This window comes from Berghia stephanieae, chromosome 7 (assembly GCF_034508935.2).
Source record: "Berghia stephanieae isolate SIO BIC M18660-M18661 chromosome 7, UCSD_Bste_1.3, whole genome shotgun sequence".
Taxonomy (NCBI): domain Eukaryota; kingdom Metazoa; phylum Mollusca; class Gastropoda; order Nudibranchia; family Aeolidiidae; genus Berghia; species Berghia stephanieae.
In genome coordinates this window covers 37,935,842-37,958,341 of record NC_088366.1, presented here as the reverse complement: position 1 = coordinate 37,958,341, position 22,500 = coordinate 37,935,842, and the positions used below count along the sequence as shown (strand labels likewise).

The following is a 22,500-nucleotide window of genomic DNA, read 5'->3' as shown; positions in this document are numbered from 1 at the left end:
GTGATTCAAATTCACCTATTTTTCTATAACATTTAAATAAAATTACTTGTAATTACCTCAGGATTCTAAAAAAACGTTGCTATAAACTTCAAATTTTTTTTGGTGTGATTCACAAGGCACAAGTTTTACTACGAAATGAGGTAAGTTTCATTTACTCTTCAGTTTTCATTATTTTGTAATGATTATTTTTCCGCGGTAGGTCAGGTAATAATGATATTACCTCTTTAGCCTTGTTCTTGAAACGTAATATTTCGCTGCGGTTTTATTGTTAAATATATTTTTATTTTTTATTTTTTTTCAATGATGAGTTAATTTGATTTTTAAATTGCATTATTTGAATTATCTTGCTAATGTTTAATTTTAAATGACATTGTGTGTTGGGCCTCAACTTAGCTCAACAGCTTGTTAGAATTTTCCTGCCCCCCCCCCCTTTCTTTCACCAAATTGGGTGAAGTATTTGGTTTTTCTTTTTCCAAATTTTATGTACGCTGTTATGTATGCATGGATATGAGAAGTAATACAGAGTGTTTTAAAACTCATTTTATTCATTAATTCACTATATCATTGCTTACATCGCTCAGTCAATTTTGAATTTTCTCTTACAGCATGGACCACACAATTGCAAGTAATAACCAAGCAGTGAATTCATTATGTAGGACATGTGGTATGATTTGTTTAACACCGAAATAGAAACGTGCCCACAAGAAACCATTTAAATGTTCAAATTATTCTGACATTCTTTTAGTCTATGGGACTGACACGGCATTGGACAAGCAAGGAGCACACTCATAATTTATGTGTAAAAAGTACACATTATAAAGCACATTGAACACACGACTCATTAGCTTCTTTGTATTTGCTCATTGCCAAGACGCTAATAATAAATAAATCAACCTTGAAACGGGTTGCACTTGCATGTTTGATATCGACAGAGTAGAATATAACAACAAACTCCAAAACGCAGGAGAGACTTTCAAATCTCATGCACGAGCCACTGACCCTCAGGGATGGTCTTATTGCCTCTGAATTGGACAGAATACCGCATTACACAACAGGCGTACCACAGCAGATCATTCATTGGCAACCACTGCCACAAATACAAGAAAAAGTCTACACTTACAATTATCCAACAAACAAAGAACTGCACCCACTACCCACTCATCATTGACGACGCGTGCAGTATTGGATTAATTTTCGACAATATAAACATGGCCTATAGTCATGTGCACAACTGTATTTCACACACAAAATCAATCAAAGCAGACACAATCCAATATATTCAAAGTGCAATAAAACATTACACGGATACATACAGAAAATATTTTCCAAACAAAATAATCCCAAAACAACACCTCCTTGAGTACCACTGCATACCACACATCACTCAATATAAGTTTAGACTTAGACTTCTTGGAGAACAAGGCACAGAGACCTGTCACCAAACAACAGCAAAATTGGAAAAAAAGAGCATCCGGCATTATCAATGATATGAATAAAATGCGATTTGTCATCAACGCAATGCAGTTAAAGACCAAGTAGTGATATTTCAACTCATTCAATATGGGTGTCTAACAGACAATAAAACAAAACATTGTTAAATTGAGTGAAACGGCAATCCCCGTTAGGTAAATTCCTCTCGGTGATTGACCGCTCACCGTGACCGGGTCAGCAGGTGTCAGGAACGGGATACCGTCTCAACTAAACTGTTGTCGTTGTGTACGCTGTGGCTTGTCAACGATGCTGGCAGATGTTCTTAACCCCTTAACAGCGAAGCAAATTTTTTGCTTTCAGATAATAGTTTGCTTTTATCTTTATTATTGTTAACGGAGAATACAGCTTTTCCACCAAGAGAGCAGTCAGACTATCGCAACTCGGACTTCAATTGTCTATAATCGTTTTGCCGTTACTTGTCTTTTGATGAAAGAGGATTTGGTGTTAGGTCAAAGATCGAATTTGGCCGCTAAAGGTTGCATTGCTACTGGGTTTGCTCTCCCCCCCCCCCCCCCCCCCCTCTCCTTTTTTCTTTTTTTTTTTTCAACTTAGTATTGTTGATTGCTATTTCCTTTTTTTATGATTAGCAAGTGCCGTAGAAGTCTCACAGGATGCAGGAGTACTGCAATTAACCCTTTGCCAGTGACATTGATTTTTTTGTTTTCAAATAATAGTTGTCATTTATATTATTTTTTAACGCAGAAAAAAAAAAACGTTTCCACCATAAGAGCAGTGAGAATATTGATAAAAAGCGCTTTGAGCACGTTGGGTGGACATTACCCTATATAAAAGCTCAAGTTTTTAAATTGTAATTTGTTTTTTGTCTTTTGATGAAAACGGTAATTTTTTATTTTTGGTCCAAGTAAGATTGATATTCGCCTTTAAAAGGTTAAGTTGTTTTGCTTTTTCAGGGTTTTTTTGTTTTGTTTTTCAAATGCGGATACGCTGCTTCTTCTTTTTTTTTTCCTCAACTGGCAAGCTATCGCTGTACATACCCGCATGGCTTGCACACACAAAAGGATACATCTAGGTCACAAAACCTTACATCCAGGTCACAAAATCAGACAACTAGGTCACACCTCAAGACATCTCTGTTTCGTTTGTTCCAAGATAGCAAAACAAACCAGACGTCTTGGAGTTCGAAAGAGCTTTCCATAAAATATTTAGTATTTGCAAGACCCCCAGAAACCAATTCCCTATACAGCTCTTGTGCACGGTTACTTATGACCTTGATTTCTTTCGTACCCACCCCCCAAAATCCCACTTATTGTGTGTTATAGGCAGAACATAATAAATAGCTGGGCTGCCACGTGCGTGACTAAATTGGCCAAAGAGAGAATCTATACTTTGGCATTAGACACCAATTACTTTGAATTACCTGATGTCTTGTGAGAGAGAAAAAACAATACAATCATACATGTATCTGCAAACAGCAGAACGTTTTCATTTTACATTGAGATGGGAAGGGATAACACTATGATAAGAAAGAAAGAGAGAGAGAGAGAGAGAGAGAGAGAGAGAGAGAGAGGAGAGAGAGAGAGAGAGAGAGAGAGAGAGTGAGAGAGAGAGAGAGAGAGAGAGAGAGAGAGAGAGAGAGAGAGAGAGAGAGAGAGAGAGAGAGAGAGCGATGGGCGGGGGGATGGGGGGATAGTAAGGGGGAATGGGAAAAGATGAAAGAAACAATGGGTTGCCTGATGATGTAGATCAAAGGATTGTTACAGCGGTGTTCACGGTGCGTACTTCGTGAAATTTTAACCTTTTACAGTGACAGTTTTTTTTCCCTGCAGATTGCTTATGCAGAATAAATCGTTTCCACCAAGAGAGCAGTAGTAAGAGTATATTTCGACTCGGGCTTCAATTAAACTATAAATCGCAAAGCTTGTCTTTTAATGATAACATTAAGACTAAGATCTGGAGTTTGGGGAGTGTAAGATGGAATCTCGCCAATAATGGTTAAAATTGTTTTGATTTTTAAAAACATAACACACACACACACACACACACACACACACACACGCACGCACGCAGTCTCGCATCCGCTACGAACTAATTTTGCGCACCAATTTTTACTGCACTAATGCACCAAATTGCATACCTATCTATGGACACTTTTTCCCGTATCTTTTTCCCAATAAACTTTTTAAAAAACCTGGGGCCAGGGTTGCTAGTTTGGCCTCCTGGTGGCTTTTCCCAAGCCATTTGGCATCCCAAAATTTGGTTTGGCCACTTGGCCTCCTGTAACCAACTTTTTGGCTTCCTCTGACTTTCCCCGTTATATCGTTTTACTCTGGTACCGGTAAAACTTTGGCAATCTAAATATCTAAATGCAACACGTGCTAACGCCACAGATTGCAATGGCGAAAAGGTGTTTTGATTAAGGTGAGTACAGCGAATGTTCCTTTAAATTAATTTTCTTTTTTCTTCTTCAAAAATGGGGGAAATAAATTGTTCAACAAATCTAAAGAGTTTTCGCGAGGCTAAGGTGTTTATACAATTTTAAAAGACGTAACATTCAGGGTGCAGTCTTCTCATGTGAGAGTGGGTTCGAATCCCCTTTAGGAAAAGAAGCCGTTTTAGAACCCCCCCCCCCCTACCAACCATATTGTGGACAAATGACTACCAAAAATCGTAGATACTTTAATCAATATTGGCCACATTGATACTGAGCCTATTATAGGTTAGGCATCATCAGAAATGGACAGGCATACAATTTATGGCAATTTGACGGCTTAATAATATTATTTACAGCGTTTTATTTAATCTTGGAAAGTCTTTATGAGAGTTGCTCGAAATCGGGAACCCGAGATTCTTACCGTGGCTGCTAGATAGCCATTGGCCTGACCGATTTGGCCAAAATTGGCTACACAGAGAATAATGTTTCTATAATTAATTTAAGTTTAACATTTCTATCTATTTTTCCTAGTCCATTAGAATTTTTGTGATTATCAAAACCGATGATTTTTTCCAATGAGATCAGAGTTTTGGTATTGTTTGCCAATGTAAGGTTCTATTTGGCCACTTTTCACATCGATCACTGGCCTCGAGCACGCCTTTGCCCCTCCTCCCCCCCTCCCCTGCATCGGGCAGTCTTGACTTTGTCTTCTTCCAACATCCTTTTCTTTCAAAATCATCTCTTGTCCTTCGTCTTATAGGGCTAGTCTATTGTTCATTGTCTATCATGTCTTGTAAAGTTAGAATTTTTTTGACTGGTATCCCATTTCTTCCATTCTACTAGCGCTAAAATGACCTCAATGTTTTACAAGCGCCATCAAACCTTTAAAAACAAAAGAGTCCTTAAAAGAATGTAGAGTCATCTTCCTTAACATTTATATCTATTTTTAATTTTCCCTAGTCTATTAGAATTTTTGTGATTATCAAAACCGATGAGTTTTCCAAGGAGATCAGAGTTTTAGTACTGTTTGCCCTAGTAAGGTTCTATTTGGTCACTTTTCACATCAATCACTGGCCTCGAGCTCGCCTGTGATCCCTCAAACATAGCCAAGCTATAAAGTTGTTCTCTTAACATTTTTTTGTTTGTTTTGTTATCTTTCTTTTCTTTTTTTCCTATTTTTCTTTTTTCTTTTATTTTGTTTGTTTGTTTTTGTTTCGTTTTTCTCCCGACTCGTATTGTTACGTACAAGGAATGCACAAGGCAATAAATTTTGACGTTTCACTGTGTTCTAAATCAAAATAATAATATTAAAAGTGAGTAAAAGTAAATAAATATAAAATATAAAAAATGTAAAATATCGTTCAAACTTCTCAAGTCACTAGGAATGGTGTCAACGTGTTGAGGTTGAAAATTAAGAATTTGTTTGCCAAGGGCGTACAAAAAAAAAAAGAAATGAAGAAAAGAAAGTAAGTAGGAAAATGTGCCTAGAAAGGAGCTTGAACACCTAACCCACCCTACCCCGGTTACAGTTATGCTGTGCTAAATCAGCCGGCCACCTCGCCTTCTCGCGCTCAGTCAAACAGTTCAGCCCGTATAATTATAATCTCTTCCAGTGGACTGAAAACACAGCTGTGTATTCAGTCCACTGGTGGACTGAAAACACAGTTCCTTGTTTTATTGTTCTCCGCCAAAGCGGTGCTCAGTGCTCACCTAGTTGTCAGACCCCTCTGCCTAGGCTTTGAGGTACCACTAGGGAAAGAGATAGATTGAGAAAAAGAGAAAGGAAAAAGAGAGAGAAGAGAGAGAGAGAGAGAGAGAGAGAGAGGAGAGAGAGAGAGAGAGGAGAGAGAGGAGAGAGAGGAGAGAGAGAGAGAGAGAGAGAGAGAGAGAGAGAGAGAAAGAGAGAGAGAGAGAGAGAGAGAGAGACTGCTAACTTGCCGCACCTGAACGAAGTAAGTGAGAGTTTTAGAGCTTATGGCGTGTACACAGGTCTGTGATTCAGCCCATCTGTTACTATTTATAAATCTATTACCGCAACGCCGTAAAAATAGCCACGAGAACCATCTTTACGGGACTGTAAAAATAGCCCCGAGAACCATCTTTACGGGACTGTAAAAATAGCCCCGAGAACCATCTTTACGGGACTGTAAAAATAGCCACTGCGTTTATTTTATCTTAGGGCTAGTTGAGGGAATATTTGAGTTGTTTCCCTTAGCACGAGCGTCTTCAGTTTACATCGGCGTGTACATATATCAATGCTGGTCTGAGTCTGACTTCACTTATTATACTTATATGTGCCTAGACCTAGACTAGAGTCCTAGTTTAACATTGTTGTAAAAAATGGCCACCATGGACCCTATTCGTGTCATTTTTTTTGAGATTTCCATCACAACTAGCTCATCATAGGCTTAGAATTAGAAGAATAAGAAAGCCAAGCCGCCTTCCACTTCCTGGCCTTTGATAACCAAATTCGGGTTGCTTAGGTTTCCATTCTCACTGCATCATAGAGCTGCTTGTCTTATGATCATGTTGGCAGAAAGATTTTATGCACATTGCCAAACTAGGTGTGAAAAATACCAAATATCTTTAAAAAATGCCAGTTGTAATTTGTGTTCCAAATCAGTTAATATCAAGTGATATATACACAAGATGAAAGTAAAATTAGTGCTCAAATGCCAAATCCAGCTTTTTTAAAAAGCAAATGGATCAATAGTGGTTTCTAGGCAACTTAAAAATCATTTACTTAGATATAATCTCTACGAACCTTATCAATCTGCCTATAGGCAACACCACAATACCGAAACTGCTCTAATTAAAATTAATAATGATCTTCTTTGTGCTGCTGATGCTGGAAAAATCTTCATCTTAGCGCTGTTAGATCTAAGTGCAGCCTTTGACAGCATAGATCACTCCATTTTAATTACACGTTTGACGAAGACATTTGGAGTATCAGGTAATGCCTTAATTGACGGGCGTACACAATCAGTCCTGATAGACAACATCAAATCTAACCCACAAACTTTAAATTATGGAGTACCCCAAGGTTCCGTTTTAGGCACGCTCCTTTATACTCTCTATACACAACCATTGGGAGGAATAATAAGAAAACATGAGGTCAGCTACCATATGAACGCTGATAACACCCAGGTGTATAGCTCTGTCTATCTGTCGGAAAGTTGGAAATTGGTCGGAAATTTCATACTTGGTCGGAAATGTTGGGAATAATGGGACTGAGGGTGAATTTCCTCTAAAATGAGAAAAATTAGAAATTTCTTGCTTAAAGTGCGATATAAAAAATGTGCAAAGGACAACTGCTGTGCACAAAATTATTATTTTACTACTACAACTGCCGCCACATCATCATCCCTGCCACCATCACTGCTACAAACACTACCACATCATCATCATCCCTATCACCAACACTACTCACTAATGCAACCACCACCACATCATCATCCCCATCACCACCACTATCACATCCCATACCATCACTACAACAATTATCACATCATCATGCCCACCACCACCACTATTCCAACCACCACCACATCATCATCCTTATCACCACTACTACTACACCCACTACCACATCATCAGCCCAATCACCAACACCACACCACTACTGCAACCATCACCACATCATCATCCCCATCACCACAACTACAAATGCAACAACATTATCATTATCCCTACCACCACTACAACCACCACAATTGCTACAACTACTACAACATCATCAGCTATACCACCAGCACCACTACTACAACCACCACTACATCATCATCCCTACCCCCTACACTACTATAACCACCACCACATAACCGTGCCTACCAACGTCACCTCTACTACAACCACCACCATCGCCACTGCTATAACAGTGAATAACAGCCACCACATCACTATCCCTAACACCATTACTATAACAACCATATCATCATCATCCTCACCACCGCTACCACCTTTGTAACAACTGCTACATCAACATCCCTACCACCATCACAATCACCATACTACAACCATTACAACTACCACTACACTATCATCTCTTCTACCACTAATACGATAACTTACTACCACACCATCCCTACCAACAAATCATATGAGTATTTTAAAAAAGTGAAAATGGGGGTTGGTGGTGGCTTTTGACATTGTATAATCACACAGTACCATTCTCTAAGTAGATAAGATTTTATTTGTTGCTATCAGTTTTTTAACTGTTGAAATTCCTCCGAATGTTGCCAAAAATTGCTGCAAGACACATTTTGGGTTGCATCTCAGCAAATTTTTATGAAATTCTAATTTATAGATTATAGTCCATGGATGGGTCACAATCTGTGCTCTGAGAAATTTCCTCCTTTTTTGACCAGTCATTTTCACCTCTGCTCTTACTTTAAAATATGGATTGTGTTGCGGTAAGACCTATTTTAAGTAGGATTGTCTTTTTTAAGCGTCTAGAACGCTGTGTGTATAAAATATCTGGTGGGAAATTTCACTTCTACTTCTAGGTAGGAAATTTTAAGGTTGGATTTCCCTGGACACCCTGTTTAGGATTACATATAAGATTGCTGTAATGTGCTATAATCATATTAATGAAACTTCTCCTGCCTATATATCAGATTCGATAAATGTTTACATTCCCTCACACTCTTTAATATCCAACTCTCAATCACGATTATGCGTTCCTAAAGGATCTAAGACCTATGCTGATCGTGCATTTATTCATGCTGCTCCCGCTGTCTGGAATTCTTTACCATTCAGTGTTAGGAGCGGGGTTGTGGATTCCCAGTCATCTTTTAAAAAGAAATTAAAATCTCATCTTATGAGAAGCTCACTAGATTAAATAAAACATCCTTTTAATAAGATATACATTTGTTACATCAAAATTCTCAATACATAATATTATAATCTCCCTTCATCTGCCATTATTGTTAAATGTCCTGATTTGATTTTTACTCACTAATTCATGTTAACAGATATTTTTCGTCTCTGTACTGTATGCATATGCACGTTTTGGTGAATGTGTATGTCTTTGTGAGGGTGTGTGTGTGTGTGCTTGTATAAATGGGTGTGTGTACAAAAAGGTTTTTAATGATGTTTTACAATTTTGTGCGCCTAGAGCTGTTTTGTCAACAGGATTGGGCGCTATACAAATAAACTTTATTATTATTATTATTATTATTATTAATGACACTTTGAACTGAAAACATCAAACTGGCAATTCGGCTTGTTAATCAACAAATCGGTTCATAGTCCACCAACCATTAAAATTTCACCCCCTACCTATGTGTTAACTTTATTGATCTTCTTTTGGTTCTATGATTTGTTTATTCTGACCACAATTTTGGGGGTATTGATGATGGAGGTGGTCATTATATAAAGGTGGTCACTAAGATAGGTTTGACTGTATTCATCACTTTGAACATTTTCATACTGTCATTCATACTATTTAATTCTGTCACAATCTCATCTGTTTTCTTTTTGTGATTATCTATTGTGATTTAAATTTAGGCATGATTTCATTTCTTTGTTTCATCATTTTGTTCTTCACATCCGTGAGCAGCTATGGATATGCTCAAAGGATGGTCCTAAACGACTCCCAAAATTCCACAACCGTGAAACTGCCACATTTCAACAATAAGTATAAGATGCATATATTATTCCCGGAGACTATCAAAATAATATGTATTTGACCTTCAGGATTAAAAAAAATAAATACTAATTAAGACTAAGACAATAACTTGCAACCAAGTGCTTAAAAAGAGCTTATGGTAACAAAAAGAATAAAATGTTTTCTTTCAAAATACTACAATGTAAATAAGATAAAGTAAGCGTGACCTGATAAATTGGTTGACCAGATGACAATCTGCAGTTGCATCACTTTACTACTGTGACCATACAGATCTGAATATAACAGGAACCCGGTTAAAACACATCAATACAGGTTTTAAAACAGACATAATTCGATTGGATAATCATAAGGAAGTGTATGAAATAGTGATCGCAAACAAAGGGAAAATAAAATGCGTAACTTTGTTGAAATAAGACAAAATAATGTCAGAGACCATTTGAAAAAATTATGACCAAAACTTGAATAATGGCAATAACTCTACAAAAAGGCTGTCGTTATTCACAGTCCTGTCTGTCTTTAAAGCAGGTGATTAACACAGACATATCTATGAATAACCAGAGCCAGGCTGATTTTTATATACAGACGCCTTGGCAGATCGTTTTTTAGGAAAATGACAAACTAGTGGCGGAAAATGCCAAATAATCTGAAAAATACTAATGGTAATTTGAGTCCCAAATCAGTTAATATCAATTGATAACAACACAAAATAAAAGTAAACAGTGCCAAAATGCCAAATCCACATTTTTAAAAGCCAAATGCCATCAATAAAATGCAAGTTTTTGACATTTTAAACTGAGAATGTCAAACTGGCAATTCTGCTTTTTTATTTTTTCAACCAGTAAAAATGTGTCAATCAGCATATCAATATCAGTCGATAGTCCACAGACCATTAAAAATCTCACTACCTACCTACCTGTTAACTTTATTGATCTTCTTTTGTTTCTATGATTTGTTCATTTTAATCACTATGTCATGGATATTGATCATGGTAGTCGGCGGGTTTGATTCAAATTTTAGGTGTTGTATGTCCCTTGATGGACCGCTAATCTCCTATTTTCCTGACTTCCTCATATAAAATAATATAATTTATTATAGCACTTCCACAAGGACCAGAAAGATTGATTAACTTTAAGCAAGGAGACGAGATCAGTGATATACTTTGTTTCAAATGTGACTAGAACATAAATTGGCATTTTTACCTATCAGCCACTGGTTGGTTAATAAATTCCTCAAGGTGGTGATCGTGATGCAACCACAAGAAAAAAGTTTCAACTGTGACTCAAGGCATAGTTGTGCGGCTATGTGGTCTTGTGGTATGACACTCGCTTTCGGATCAGAAGGTCCTGGGTTCAAGCCTCGCTCGTCGCATAGTTGAGTCATTGGAGAAGGCTCTTTACTCACATTCTCTCACCTTACTCAGGTGTAAAATGAGTACCTGGCCGTTAACAGCATTGTATCTGTCGGAAAAAATTGTAATGTCGCCTAACAGGCATCATGTCCCGTTCTAAATGTTAAATGTTGCTGTTGACCAGGGACCCCTTGTAAAGTGCTTTGAGCATGTTTAGTGAATATTGCACTATATAAAAAAGCTCAATAGTTGACAGTTTTTGACACGCTGTCAGAGCGACCAATCGTTGAAGGGTCAAGATTTTTTAAAAAGCCAATCGCTCTTCAGTCGAAAAACTCAAGAACTCACAAGAACAAAATTTTGAGATATGGCGATGAATGAAATCGTTTCCTGGCAGAGTTTATTTATGAGTGACCGTAGAAAGCGAAATGCGACTGCAGACATCAATGGGTAGACATAAATTTTGAGAAAGGGAATGAATTCAGCAGTAATGCCAAAACTCCGGTTTCACCGGAAAAAACTCTGGTCTGGAGCAAAAAATTCCGGGCTCTGGGCAACTTCTGTCAAATTCCGGTGAGGTCAATTTTTTCCAAGGATACCTTCCCCCCCCCCTCCAACCACCAGATCACCGTCACTGCCACTAGTATTACAACCATCATCACTACCACTACTACTGCAACCACCACCACATCATCATCACTACCACTACTACTACAACCACCACCACCACCAACGCATCATCATCAGTATCACTACCACAACTACCATCACTATTTCAACCACTACCACATCAACATCAATACCACTACTACTACAACCACCAGCATCACATCATCACTACCACTACTACTACAATCACCACTACCACATCATCATCACGACTTCTACTACTACAACCACCACCACCACATCATCATCACTACCACTACTACTACAACCACCACCAACACCATTACATCGTCATTACCACTACTACTACAACCACCACCACCACATCATCATTACCACTACTACTACAACCACCACCACCACATCATCACTACCACTACTACTGCAACCACCACCACCACCACCACATCATCATCACTGCAACTACCACTACTACTACAACCACCACCACATCATCACTATCACTACTACTACAACAACCATCACCACCACATCATCACTACCCCTACTACTACAAGCACCACCACCACTTCATCTTCATCACTACCACCACCACTGCTACTACAACCACCACCACCACATCATCATCACTACCACTACTACTACAACCACCATCACCACCACATCATCACCAGCACTACTACTACAACCACATCATCATCACTACAACTACTACTACTACTACTACTACTACTACTACTACTACTACTACTACTACTACTACTACTACTACTACTACTACTACTACTACTACTACTACTACTACTACTACTACTACTACTACTACCACCACTACATCATCATCATCATCATCATCATCATCATCATCATCATCACTACCACTACTACTACAACCATCAGCACCACATCATCATCACGAGCACTACTACTACAACCATCACCACCACCACATCATCACTACCACTACTACTACTACAACCACCACTACCACAATATCATCACTACCATTTGTACTACAACCACCATCACCACCACATCAACAACACTACCACCACTACTACAACCACCACCACATCATTATCATCACGACCACAACTACTACAACCACTATACCACCACCACATCATCATCACTACAACTACTACTTCAACCACCACTACCACTACTACTACAACAACAACCACTATCACATCTTCATCATCACTACTACTATTACTACAACCACCAACACCACATTACCACCAGTATTACAATCTCTACATTAGGTTTTGGCGCTTTACTTCATTTGAAATAAGGAAACTTTGGGATTGTATTTGGCATTGTGTTTATGTATCATAATATAATTCTAATCAGTTATCTATTTAGAACTATACAATATGTAAACACAATATCAAGTACCATTCGAATTCCTTTTTCTTGTGTGCGGAAATTCCTCTTTTGGCATTGAAATTCCTACGAGAGGTGTCTGAAACTCCTGTGAGCCAAATTTAAAGTTGGCATCTCTGAATTCATAGAGGTCTTTAACAATTAGTCACACCACTATAAAAATTGCTTGATTTCACTAAGTGTATTTTATATTTACCTATTGTCTTCTTTTTTCAGAAAGGACATGAAAATTATCTCGCCACTCCGATAGCGAGATGCCTCGTAGCCAGAAGGCATCTTTCACCAAGGTTTTTATGATGCACATTCTAGTCAGAAACAGACTCATCCGTTCATTGTCGATTATCTTGTTCACTTTATTTTACACTGAGGTAATTCATGTTAGCCCTTTAATGACCGAACTAAAATTCTTCATTTCATATTTTCTATTATTGTTTATCTAATTATAACAGTAGACCCAAACATTTTCACCATGGAAGAAATGACAGCCATGTAGCCCTAGCTCATTGAAGTCCGAGTCGCATTGGTGTTAATGCTCTCTTGGTGGAAACAGATAAGATTAAAGATTAGAGTCAAATCAAACCTGACTGATAAAGGCTGCCATTAACCATTGTTTGTTGTTTATTTCTAAGAGTATATTAATCCCTTATTAATAATTAGTAAAAAAATAGTACTATATATATATATATATATATATATGTTTAAAAAATTTTTATTTTTTATTTTTTTTATTTTTATTTTTTAAATATATTATTTTAATATTTACCACAGTGTTTGAGACAGTCTACATTAATGTTTCAGGTCCAATTAGCCATCGTCGGACTGTATGTTACATGTCGAGCACTTTTCGTACCATTTTTATATCAAACACGATTCAATATATTTTTATATATATATATATATATATATATATATATATATATATATATATATATATATATATATATATATATATATATATATATATATATATATATATATTAATAATAATAATAATAATAATAATAATAATTCTTCTTCTTCAAGTACCAAGTCTGTGCCAGACATCGGTGATTATGTTAAGCCATTTATCTCTCTGATCAGATAACCTCAGAAAACTAATATTCATGATGGCCACAATAATAATAATAATAATAATAATATAATAATAATAATAATAATAATAATAATAATAATAATATAATAATAATAATAATAATAATATAATATAATAATTCTGCACATTGTCATTAGTTCTGACCTTTTGTTTAATGTGTTGTTATTTCTGTTGTTATGTAGTAGTATTTCCAGTTTCTCTGTCAGGCACAGATTGCATTCTCTAGCCCCGCATCTGTAGGGGCTGCTTTGCTTGACTATCTCCCAGGTTATGGTGGTGTTTTGTAGTGTTTATCTGTTTACAATAGTGCAGTCCTAATTTAGTGCTCTTTTATGGAGGCTTTGTGATTGTTGTATCTAGTTTTGAATGGGGGTCCTGTGCTGCTGATATATTGTGCTGTAGTGCTGTCAGTGGCTATGGTGGCTTTGTAGACTGTGGCGCTTTTTCAACAGTTTCCTTGTAGAGGGCAGTCATCCTTTTTTTTTGCAATTGCAGTTGTCTTTGTTTTTGTTTTTGTTGGCTTCAGATATGATTTGTCTGTTGTGGTTGGTAGTTATCTGTTCCATATTTTGTGCACAGCTGTAGCTTATCTTGACGTTGTTTCTGTTGATTATTTTGTGCAGGCGATGGTTCTTCGGGAAGTGTTTATCGATGAGTGCAAGGAACTGTTTGCCGATATTTGAAGTGATTGCGTTGTTGAACGGCGGATTGAACCATATTATGTTCCTTTTTCTGTATATATATATGACAAACAAACAGAAAACAAAATAAATGTACATTACCTTTATTTATCCTTTGGAAAACAAAAAAAACTTAAATCAGGCATTTACATTCGAGAATTAGAACAGTTGATTGCTGAACATCATTGGCACTTGTTGCTAACAGGAACCATTGTTATTGTTGTAGTGGCATTGTTCACCATGTGGCCTTTGACCTGCATGCAGTAAAATCGGCGAGTAAGGTCTCTATTGATAACACATTCAATGCTCTTTGGTTTCATTGATGAAGCTGTTTTACCCAATCCATTGTAATCCTTATTTTGTATGAAGCTAACAAAATTGATATACAATCAAAATTTGTTAAGACTTTAAACACAATCGGCTGAGATTCCAGCTTAAATTTAAAAATTCTAACTTTTTGGGATTCTTGGGATTAACTTTTTCTAGCACTGTATAATATTTTCCATTTCAAATCTTATCATATGTACTTAGTGAAAATGGAAATATATTTTGAATATGTAGACCTGTTTAAATGTTTTTTTTTCTCAGATTATTCACTACGGCCTCATACTAGCCCAATGTCGCTGGCCATCGGTGACATCTTTATTCAGTGAAGGGCAAGACAAGGAAGACTTGAAAGTCATGTTTATTGCAGACACTCATATTCTAGGATTTCGACAGGGACACTGGCTTGATAAGTTTTTCCGGTACCTAAGTGAATGTCTCTCATCTATATTGATTTTGTATCAAATTTATCAATGAACATTTTATTTTCGTCCACCCTGTAACATCCATTCTAGATTAACATTTATCACTGACAGCTATATAATTAATTTTAAAAAGTCTGTTTTCTTTTATCATGAGATGCTTTTTCATTTTGATAACTGATACAATTTAGTAACATCTCTGTCAATATTTTTCTCCAAGTTTATGATTGCCAATTATTATTTTCCAGGGAATGGCAAATGAAACGAGCTTTCCAGACCAGTATGCTGATCCACAAGCCTGATGTTGTCTTTGTCCTAGGTGTGTAATCTCATGTGACGTCCCACTGTCTTGTCAAACAAAATCTATAGTTTAAGTTAGATACATGTATAGGAAATTAATTTTTTTCCTATGAATCGTCTCAATTTTGTATCATGTGGAAATGGAAGGATTGATTTCATACAGGTTTTAGTCTATCTCTCTTGGACGGTTTTGTGGGCCCTATTGTAAATTTCGAAGGGTCTTGCTTTAGCCACAGATCTGCCCTTGGGTCTGCTTGTATTCTCTGTTTTAACAAGTTCCTTTGACTTCCTTTCTTCTTCTTGTTTAATGCAAATTAACTCCAGACCTAAGATTGTTTATCTGGGTGGGGATCCTGTGTCTTCTATCTCCTTATATCTGTTTTCCAACATGCTTTCTGTCTTTGTCTTGGAATGAGATTACTTGTTTTTTTTCCTGGCCCTGGTCGGAGTCCTGGCTGGGAGGGAGACAGTCAAATGCATAGTTATTGTTTTGGGAGATGATATTTTTTTCCTTGTAAATCATCTCTCTGTTACGTATTAGTATATTTGTTATTTTGAATATATAATGTAAGCATTTGAGTATATTCCTCTTTGTTGGATTTTGTGCTTGTGTCCGGATGAGACTTATAGGTGATCTCAAAGTAAGTACATTGGCGGTATGCTCTTGGAATCTACATCTGATCCCTGTTTGTTCCCAGTTCCCTTTGTCTTACTTTCTCTTGGGTGCTTTTTAATTGTAACTTTTTACTATCCCATTTTCTTCCTTTTTATTGGCGCTGATATAACCTAAATGTGTTGCAAGCACCGTAAAACTCTTAAAAACATAAAACAAACAACATAAGATTGTTTATCTCATCATTTTCCTTTTTTGTTTGGCAGGGGAGGGGGGGGGGGAAGACCTGACATGACCTAAAAGTGTTGCAAGCATAATTAGGCTACAAACTAAAAACAAAAAAAGAATTTGGTGTAAGTCATCTTTGAATAGAATTACGTATCATATTTATTTTAGTTATACTACTTAGATCAATACACGTTAATAAATTATGTGTTATATAGTCTCGTCAGTCTTGTTGAGAGTAGCAATGGGTGTGACTCAGCAGCCCGATCCTACTGCAGTTGCTGCACATTTAGTTTGACTGTAGGTTTAGTGCTTGGTTCTGCTGCCTCTCTTTCCACCTTGCTCTCCTCTCCTCACCTCTCTTGACTCCCTCCCTCACCGTAAATCTCCACCATTGCAGTCGTCGGCAAGCGATTCCCATGTATCTAAGTTGATTCCTGTCAATTTCATGTCTCTTCACTCTCCCTACTGGGTGTCTAGCAAGGTATAAAGTTGTATAAAAGTCATAAATTTGTTGTCTATGTAGAAAAGTTATAGTAAATCTGTATCTCTGATCTTTAAAAAAATCAGAAAATGATAGAAATTTCAATGAAAAGAAATAATAAAGTCAAAAGTTAGAGATTTCATTCATGTTTTATACCAATGATGATAATCTCATGCAGATCTGTTGATTTCCTCTGATAAAATCTTAGGTCCCGAAGTGGTGGATTTTCGGAATAATCACTACCATGTCTTGTGTCATATTTTGATACAAATATGCTCAATTGCATGAATTTTGGTGACACTCCCATTTTCATGACATCAGCCTAGACAGAATGGCCACCTAATATAAAAAGTGACACAAGACCAGTGGGGATTTTTGATGAGTCGATTGTCAAAAGGGAAGGAGATGAAAGGGATGGGACGAATGGGGCTAGTTTTTTTTTTTCTAAGTAGCTGTAGCATGATTGTGTATTGGTAACCTTATAAGTTATATGTGAGTTTTAAAAAATCATTACAACTTCCTTCTTATTGAAAAAAAAAATGCATAAACTATTCAACCAATAAAAGATTTTAGTTTTGATTAATTTGATGACGAATGCCAAAAAAAAGAATGAACTTGACACTCCAATTATCCAAATAAAGTTAACCAAATGCAAGAATGCCTCCTGGTTCGACAGCAAGGTAAAATAAGTAAAAAAGATACAGGACAGCGGAAAGACTTTGAAGAAAAAAAGGCCAGTGCAACACAAAATGGATTAAAAATTGAAAATTATTCAGCTACAGGTTTGTAATGACACAAAAAAGTCTTTTGTTAAAATGAAAAACTAGAAAATGTCACCACCTGTAAGCAACTTTTCCAGATCTTGGAAAACAAAAATCTGACACCATCTCCACATTTTACAAACGAACCAACTTCCTCAAACAATTCTGATATAAATTAACAATCAAAAGTAATTTCCCAGTACAAGATAATGATTTTTCTAGTGACAACACCAACAATTATCAGAATATTGTCTTTTTGTTCACAAAATTAAAGCCAATTTCTGAAAAATAAGTAATTAAAATAATTTCAGAATCTCCTTCAAAAACATGCCAGCTCGACACTATTCCCACAGCTCTCCACAAAATATGCCTGAACGAGGTCTTGTCATCAATAACTGGATAAACACACGACCCGCGCCGGTGATGTAATAAACTGACATGACCATAATTTAGCAACCACAGAACCGCGTCACTCGTTGTATAAACATGAATCGATATAAATATGATATATTCAAACACATTTTCTCTCTGCATTGTTGGCTTGAGACTGACTCCTGTTGGAGGCAACATTAAGAATGTGTTTAAAGCAGATAAAAACTGGACACCTGTAGCATGTAAAAGCATAAAGCTATTAAAAATAGTACTATTTACAATGTGGACACTGGTAACATTGTTTTTGCCATCAACTGCAGAAATTCTGTTTGCGATATATTTCTTTGCAATGGTATTTGTGCAGTAAGTTTTTTTTTGTTTGTTGTCTTTAAGACAATATGCCCTGCGCTTTTTCTGCACTCTTCCTTCTGCTCTCATTTTTGATGAGGTCCGCTTTTGTTCTTCTTGTACACCATCCAAGAATGTGAAGATATTTGGGCTTGGGATTGTAAAATGGTCGCCAAACTATTTATGAAAGTATTCGCATGCATTATTGGTATTGGAGTCTTTACTGCTGTGTGCCAGAGGCATGGTGGAAACTGGGAGTTTTCTTGGAGATAATTGCGAATGCGATTTACAGACCTAGCAGTGGCAAATGAATCAGATTTTAATGAACTGCTGCGAAATTCAGTATATTATGTCAGCTGACTGAACTCTGATTAAATATGCTAAAGATGGGTGTTTTTATGAAGAATTTTTGTAAACATCCGTTTACTGAGAAATTCCCTTAACCGTGAAAGTGTTAAACCAGGGTTTCTAAAATAGCAAAGGTGGCCATGGTTATACAATAGACTCCGGATAAGACTGTGCCCAGGGGAACCGTGGAAAAAATCGACTTAACCGAAAATCAACTTAACAGGAGTGTAACCAAAATGAGCAAAAATGCATGTGAACAAAGCAAGCCAATCTAGAATAAGTAAGGCCCTTCATGTCGCGCTTTTCGCTGACGTTGCTTGGTCGCGTTGAATTGACCAGAGAAGTAGAGGTCCCGGTAGTGGTCATCAGAGGCTCTATCTTACCAATAGCCCCAAAGAGGAATCAGAATACATAAAAAGCTGAATTTGAGATCAAAAAGTGGAATCAACTTACTGCTATTGACTATGACATGCTTTGCAACAGAAAATATAATAGACAATCCAAAAGTACTAAAATTATAAAATATAATATGTGTAAAAATGTGCAGATTGTGTAAAGAATAAAAAGGGGGTCAAATGATAATACAGGTTCTGGCAGTCTCAGAGCAAAGCATTGAATGGATGGATTTAACCTTGTCAGGACACTCCTCCCCCCCCCCCCCCCCCCCCCCCACCCCCTTCAACACACACCTAATCAAACAAACGCGCTGCCAGCACACACATACACACACACACACACACACACACACACAAATACACAGGGCTAAAATTAAATTGGGGGAAAAAGCTGACCTTACTCAATAATATTACAGATTGGAGCCAACATATAATATTACCTAGGTCATTGACCTCATATATCGGCGTCAACATAATAATAATAATACTTCGGTCAACCCCCCTCTCAAAAATATAATATTATCAGACATCAGCTGCACACACTTTGAAAGACTAATCAGACACACAAAATGTGTGTTGATTGACCATGACGAAATAAGCCATTGCTCACTTTTTTTTTACTAGAGATTTTTTTTTTTCCAATTTTCCTCGATTGGAAAGGTGAAAAGCGGAATTTTTGGCTTGAATACGGAATGTATACCAAGTGAATATTCAGCGAAAAGCGGAAGGGTAGGAGTCTCTAGGTCATGATTCTTGTAAATCGTGGAGACAGAAATGGCTGGTATGCCAATTTCCTATGCGATGATTTTCTGTCGCATGCCAGATTTTTTCAAATGCATCAATCAGCTGAATCTTCCTTTTCCGCGATAGGTTTGACTTGAATTCTTGATAAAATTGATACTAATTAAGAGGGCCATTACATGGAATGGCCTGGGATTAGAACAAAAAATAAAAAAATCTTGAACTTGAACTTGCGACAATGTAAAATTTGAGATGGAGAAATCAAAGTTATTCGATACTGCTTATTGAACACGGACGTCAGGCAAAGCACCTACATCACATCAATGTGTGCCAGTCGTTCGCGGATATTCTTAACCATTGAAAATTCTTACTCGCAGCTTTTTTAACCAATGGAAATACTTGTTTATTTGTAATTTTATTGTGGTCATGAGTGATAAGAACATCGACTTAAGCGACATCGACTTATGTGGAGTTTTTTTTTTTACTAACGTTATATAGGAAGAAGGGGGAGGGACCAAGAAAAAAAATCGACTTGGGTACAAATCGACTTAGGCAACATTGATCTATCCAGAGTGCACTGTATTAACAACCTTAATCTGGAAGTGAGTTGAAAAACCATAAAAAGAAATATTATTTAATGAGTGTTTAGTTATTATTGTTACCATGAACACTCATCTCGTAATGGCTCTGTTTGGTAACATGATTTATTTTTTAGTTCAACTGTCAAATTAAATATAAGTAATAATATCGCAGAGTCAATATCGACAAAGCGTTGTTCAACTGGCAGTTCCGTGGATAAGCCTGTTGTCTACCTTAGTCCACTCCTTTGATCTTTAAACAATAGGTGGTGCAGTTCGGTGATGCTCCCCAATAACCTCAATGATAAAACACTCTTCTGTAGAGGTCCCATCAAATTTTTAAAAAGTAATTGTCTGACCCGTACTCAAAAAGGAACATCTCAACCATAACAACTATTAACCAATTCAAATTTATTGGTTTTGTCTAAAATACTGGAAAAGATAGTTTTTGAGCAACTCAAACAACACCTTAACAGAAACAACATGAGCAAAAAGTTCCAGTCTGCCTATAAATCATTGCACAATACAGAAACTGCCCTCTTCCAAGTTTTTAACTACTTCTTAAAATGTATGGACAGAAGCAACAAGATTGACCTCTGTGGTACAAGTCGTATCTAAAAGGACGTAAACAATGCGTAAAAGTCAGTGACTACATTGTAGAGCAGAAAGAACTGTGGAATGGCATGCCATTGGATTCGGTCCCTGGACCAATTCTCTTCAGTCTATACCATTCAGTCTATAGCCATTATCCTATATTATTACTTCCCATAATTTTCTGTACCACTTCTATGCAGATGACTCTCAGATTTATCAGTGTTGATGGTTTTTCTCAAATCCGTGGAAATCTGCAATTTTTAAAACAGAGAAGGAATTTCCTATTTCCTCCTATCAGGTGCAGTTTCCCTCTCTCCAGAAGTTAGCCAGAGCCTGTTTCTCCATATTTCATGACCCTCAGGTTGAGGGTTCATTCTCTAGAATGAAGGACATCAATAAGTAAAGTCTGGTAGAATGGATTTGTCAACCTTTTCAGATATCCAAACTATAAAGTATTCACTTAGTATGTCCAGGAACACCTCATCAGCACAATGCTTCAAATATCAGGCAATTCCTCATGCTTATTTTTGTGAATTGTTTAGGTCACATATTGCCTGTCGATTACATGTTGCTGTGTGTGTACTCCACGAGAGATTCAAGGGGCTATTCATTCAACAGTTCCATTCTCATAATGTTGCATCTTTTTGTTTTAAATCAATTAAAGATTAATTCCATGGATTAAAAAAAAAAAAAAAAATAAAATAAAATTCATTTTATTCATCCCAAAGGGGAAATTTGTCTCTAGGGTCTATTCCAACAGAAAACTGGAATAACCCAGGCGTCAGCTGCAGTGCAGCGCCACAAACTGAGCTAGGGCGAGGTGTCTTGCTCAAGGCCACACAACGTAGCGGGTATTCGAACTCGGTACCTTTCAGGGATTTTATTGTGTTCAAGTGTCGGCTTTAAACTACTACTTTATTCGATTTATTATTAATTGTAAACAGGAATAATGGCAATGTGATTGTGATTCTTTCGCTTGTTTCATTCGACACTACACCTCCGCATTCTTTGTTCACATTAATGGCAATCAATACGTGATGATTTTGATTATGTGCGTTCTAGATATGATTCGCTTTGTTTTAGTTTTAAAATTTATTATCTGGTATAAATTATTGAACATACATTGAATTATTTGTAACAAAAATATTTTGCAAATGAATATACTTTTCAAGTCATAGTCAATTCATTCATAATATATACTCAGGGTTCCCACAAGGTCGGGATTAGGTCAGGAATATGATCATTTTCTTCCCGGGCCGGGAAAAAGTTCAGGAATTCACTCATTTTGGGTAGATGGGTCTGGAAATTGTCGGGATTTGTTCAGGTCAATTTCAACACTACCTCCA

At 36.8% G+C, this 22,500-nt stretch overlaps 1 protein-coding gene across 2 annotated transcripts in view; it reads left to right on the top strand.

The window, feature by feature from the left end:
- LOC144977197 (metallophosphoesterase 1-like) overlaps positions 1 to 22,500 on the top strand; it is a 90,764-nt gene that overhangs the window by 1,220 nt on the left and 67,044 nt on the right. For both annotated transcript variants that reach the window (XM_078922142.1, XM_078922143.1), the window contains exons 2-4: positions 13,093 to 13,244; positions 15,238 to 15,395; positions 15,644 to 15,714. In XM_078922142.1, coding sequence (XP_078778268.1) covers positions 13,131 to 13,244; positions 15,238 to 15,395; positions 15,644 to 15,714 — 343 coding nt within the window. In that variant the 5' untranslated portion in view covers positions 13,093 to 13,130. The remainder of the gene's footprint in view (positions 1 to 13,092; positions 13,245 to 15,237; positions 15,396 to 15,643; positions 15,715 to 22,500) is intronic.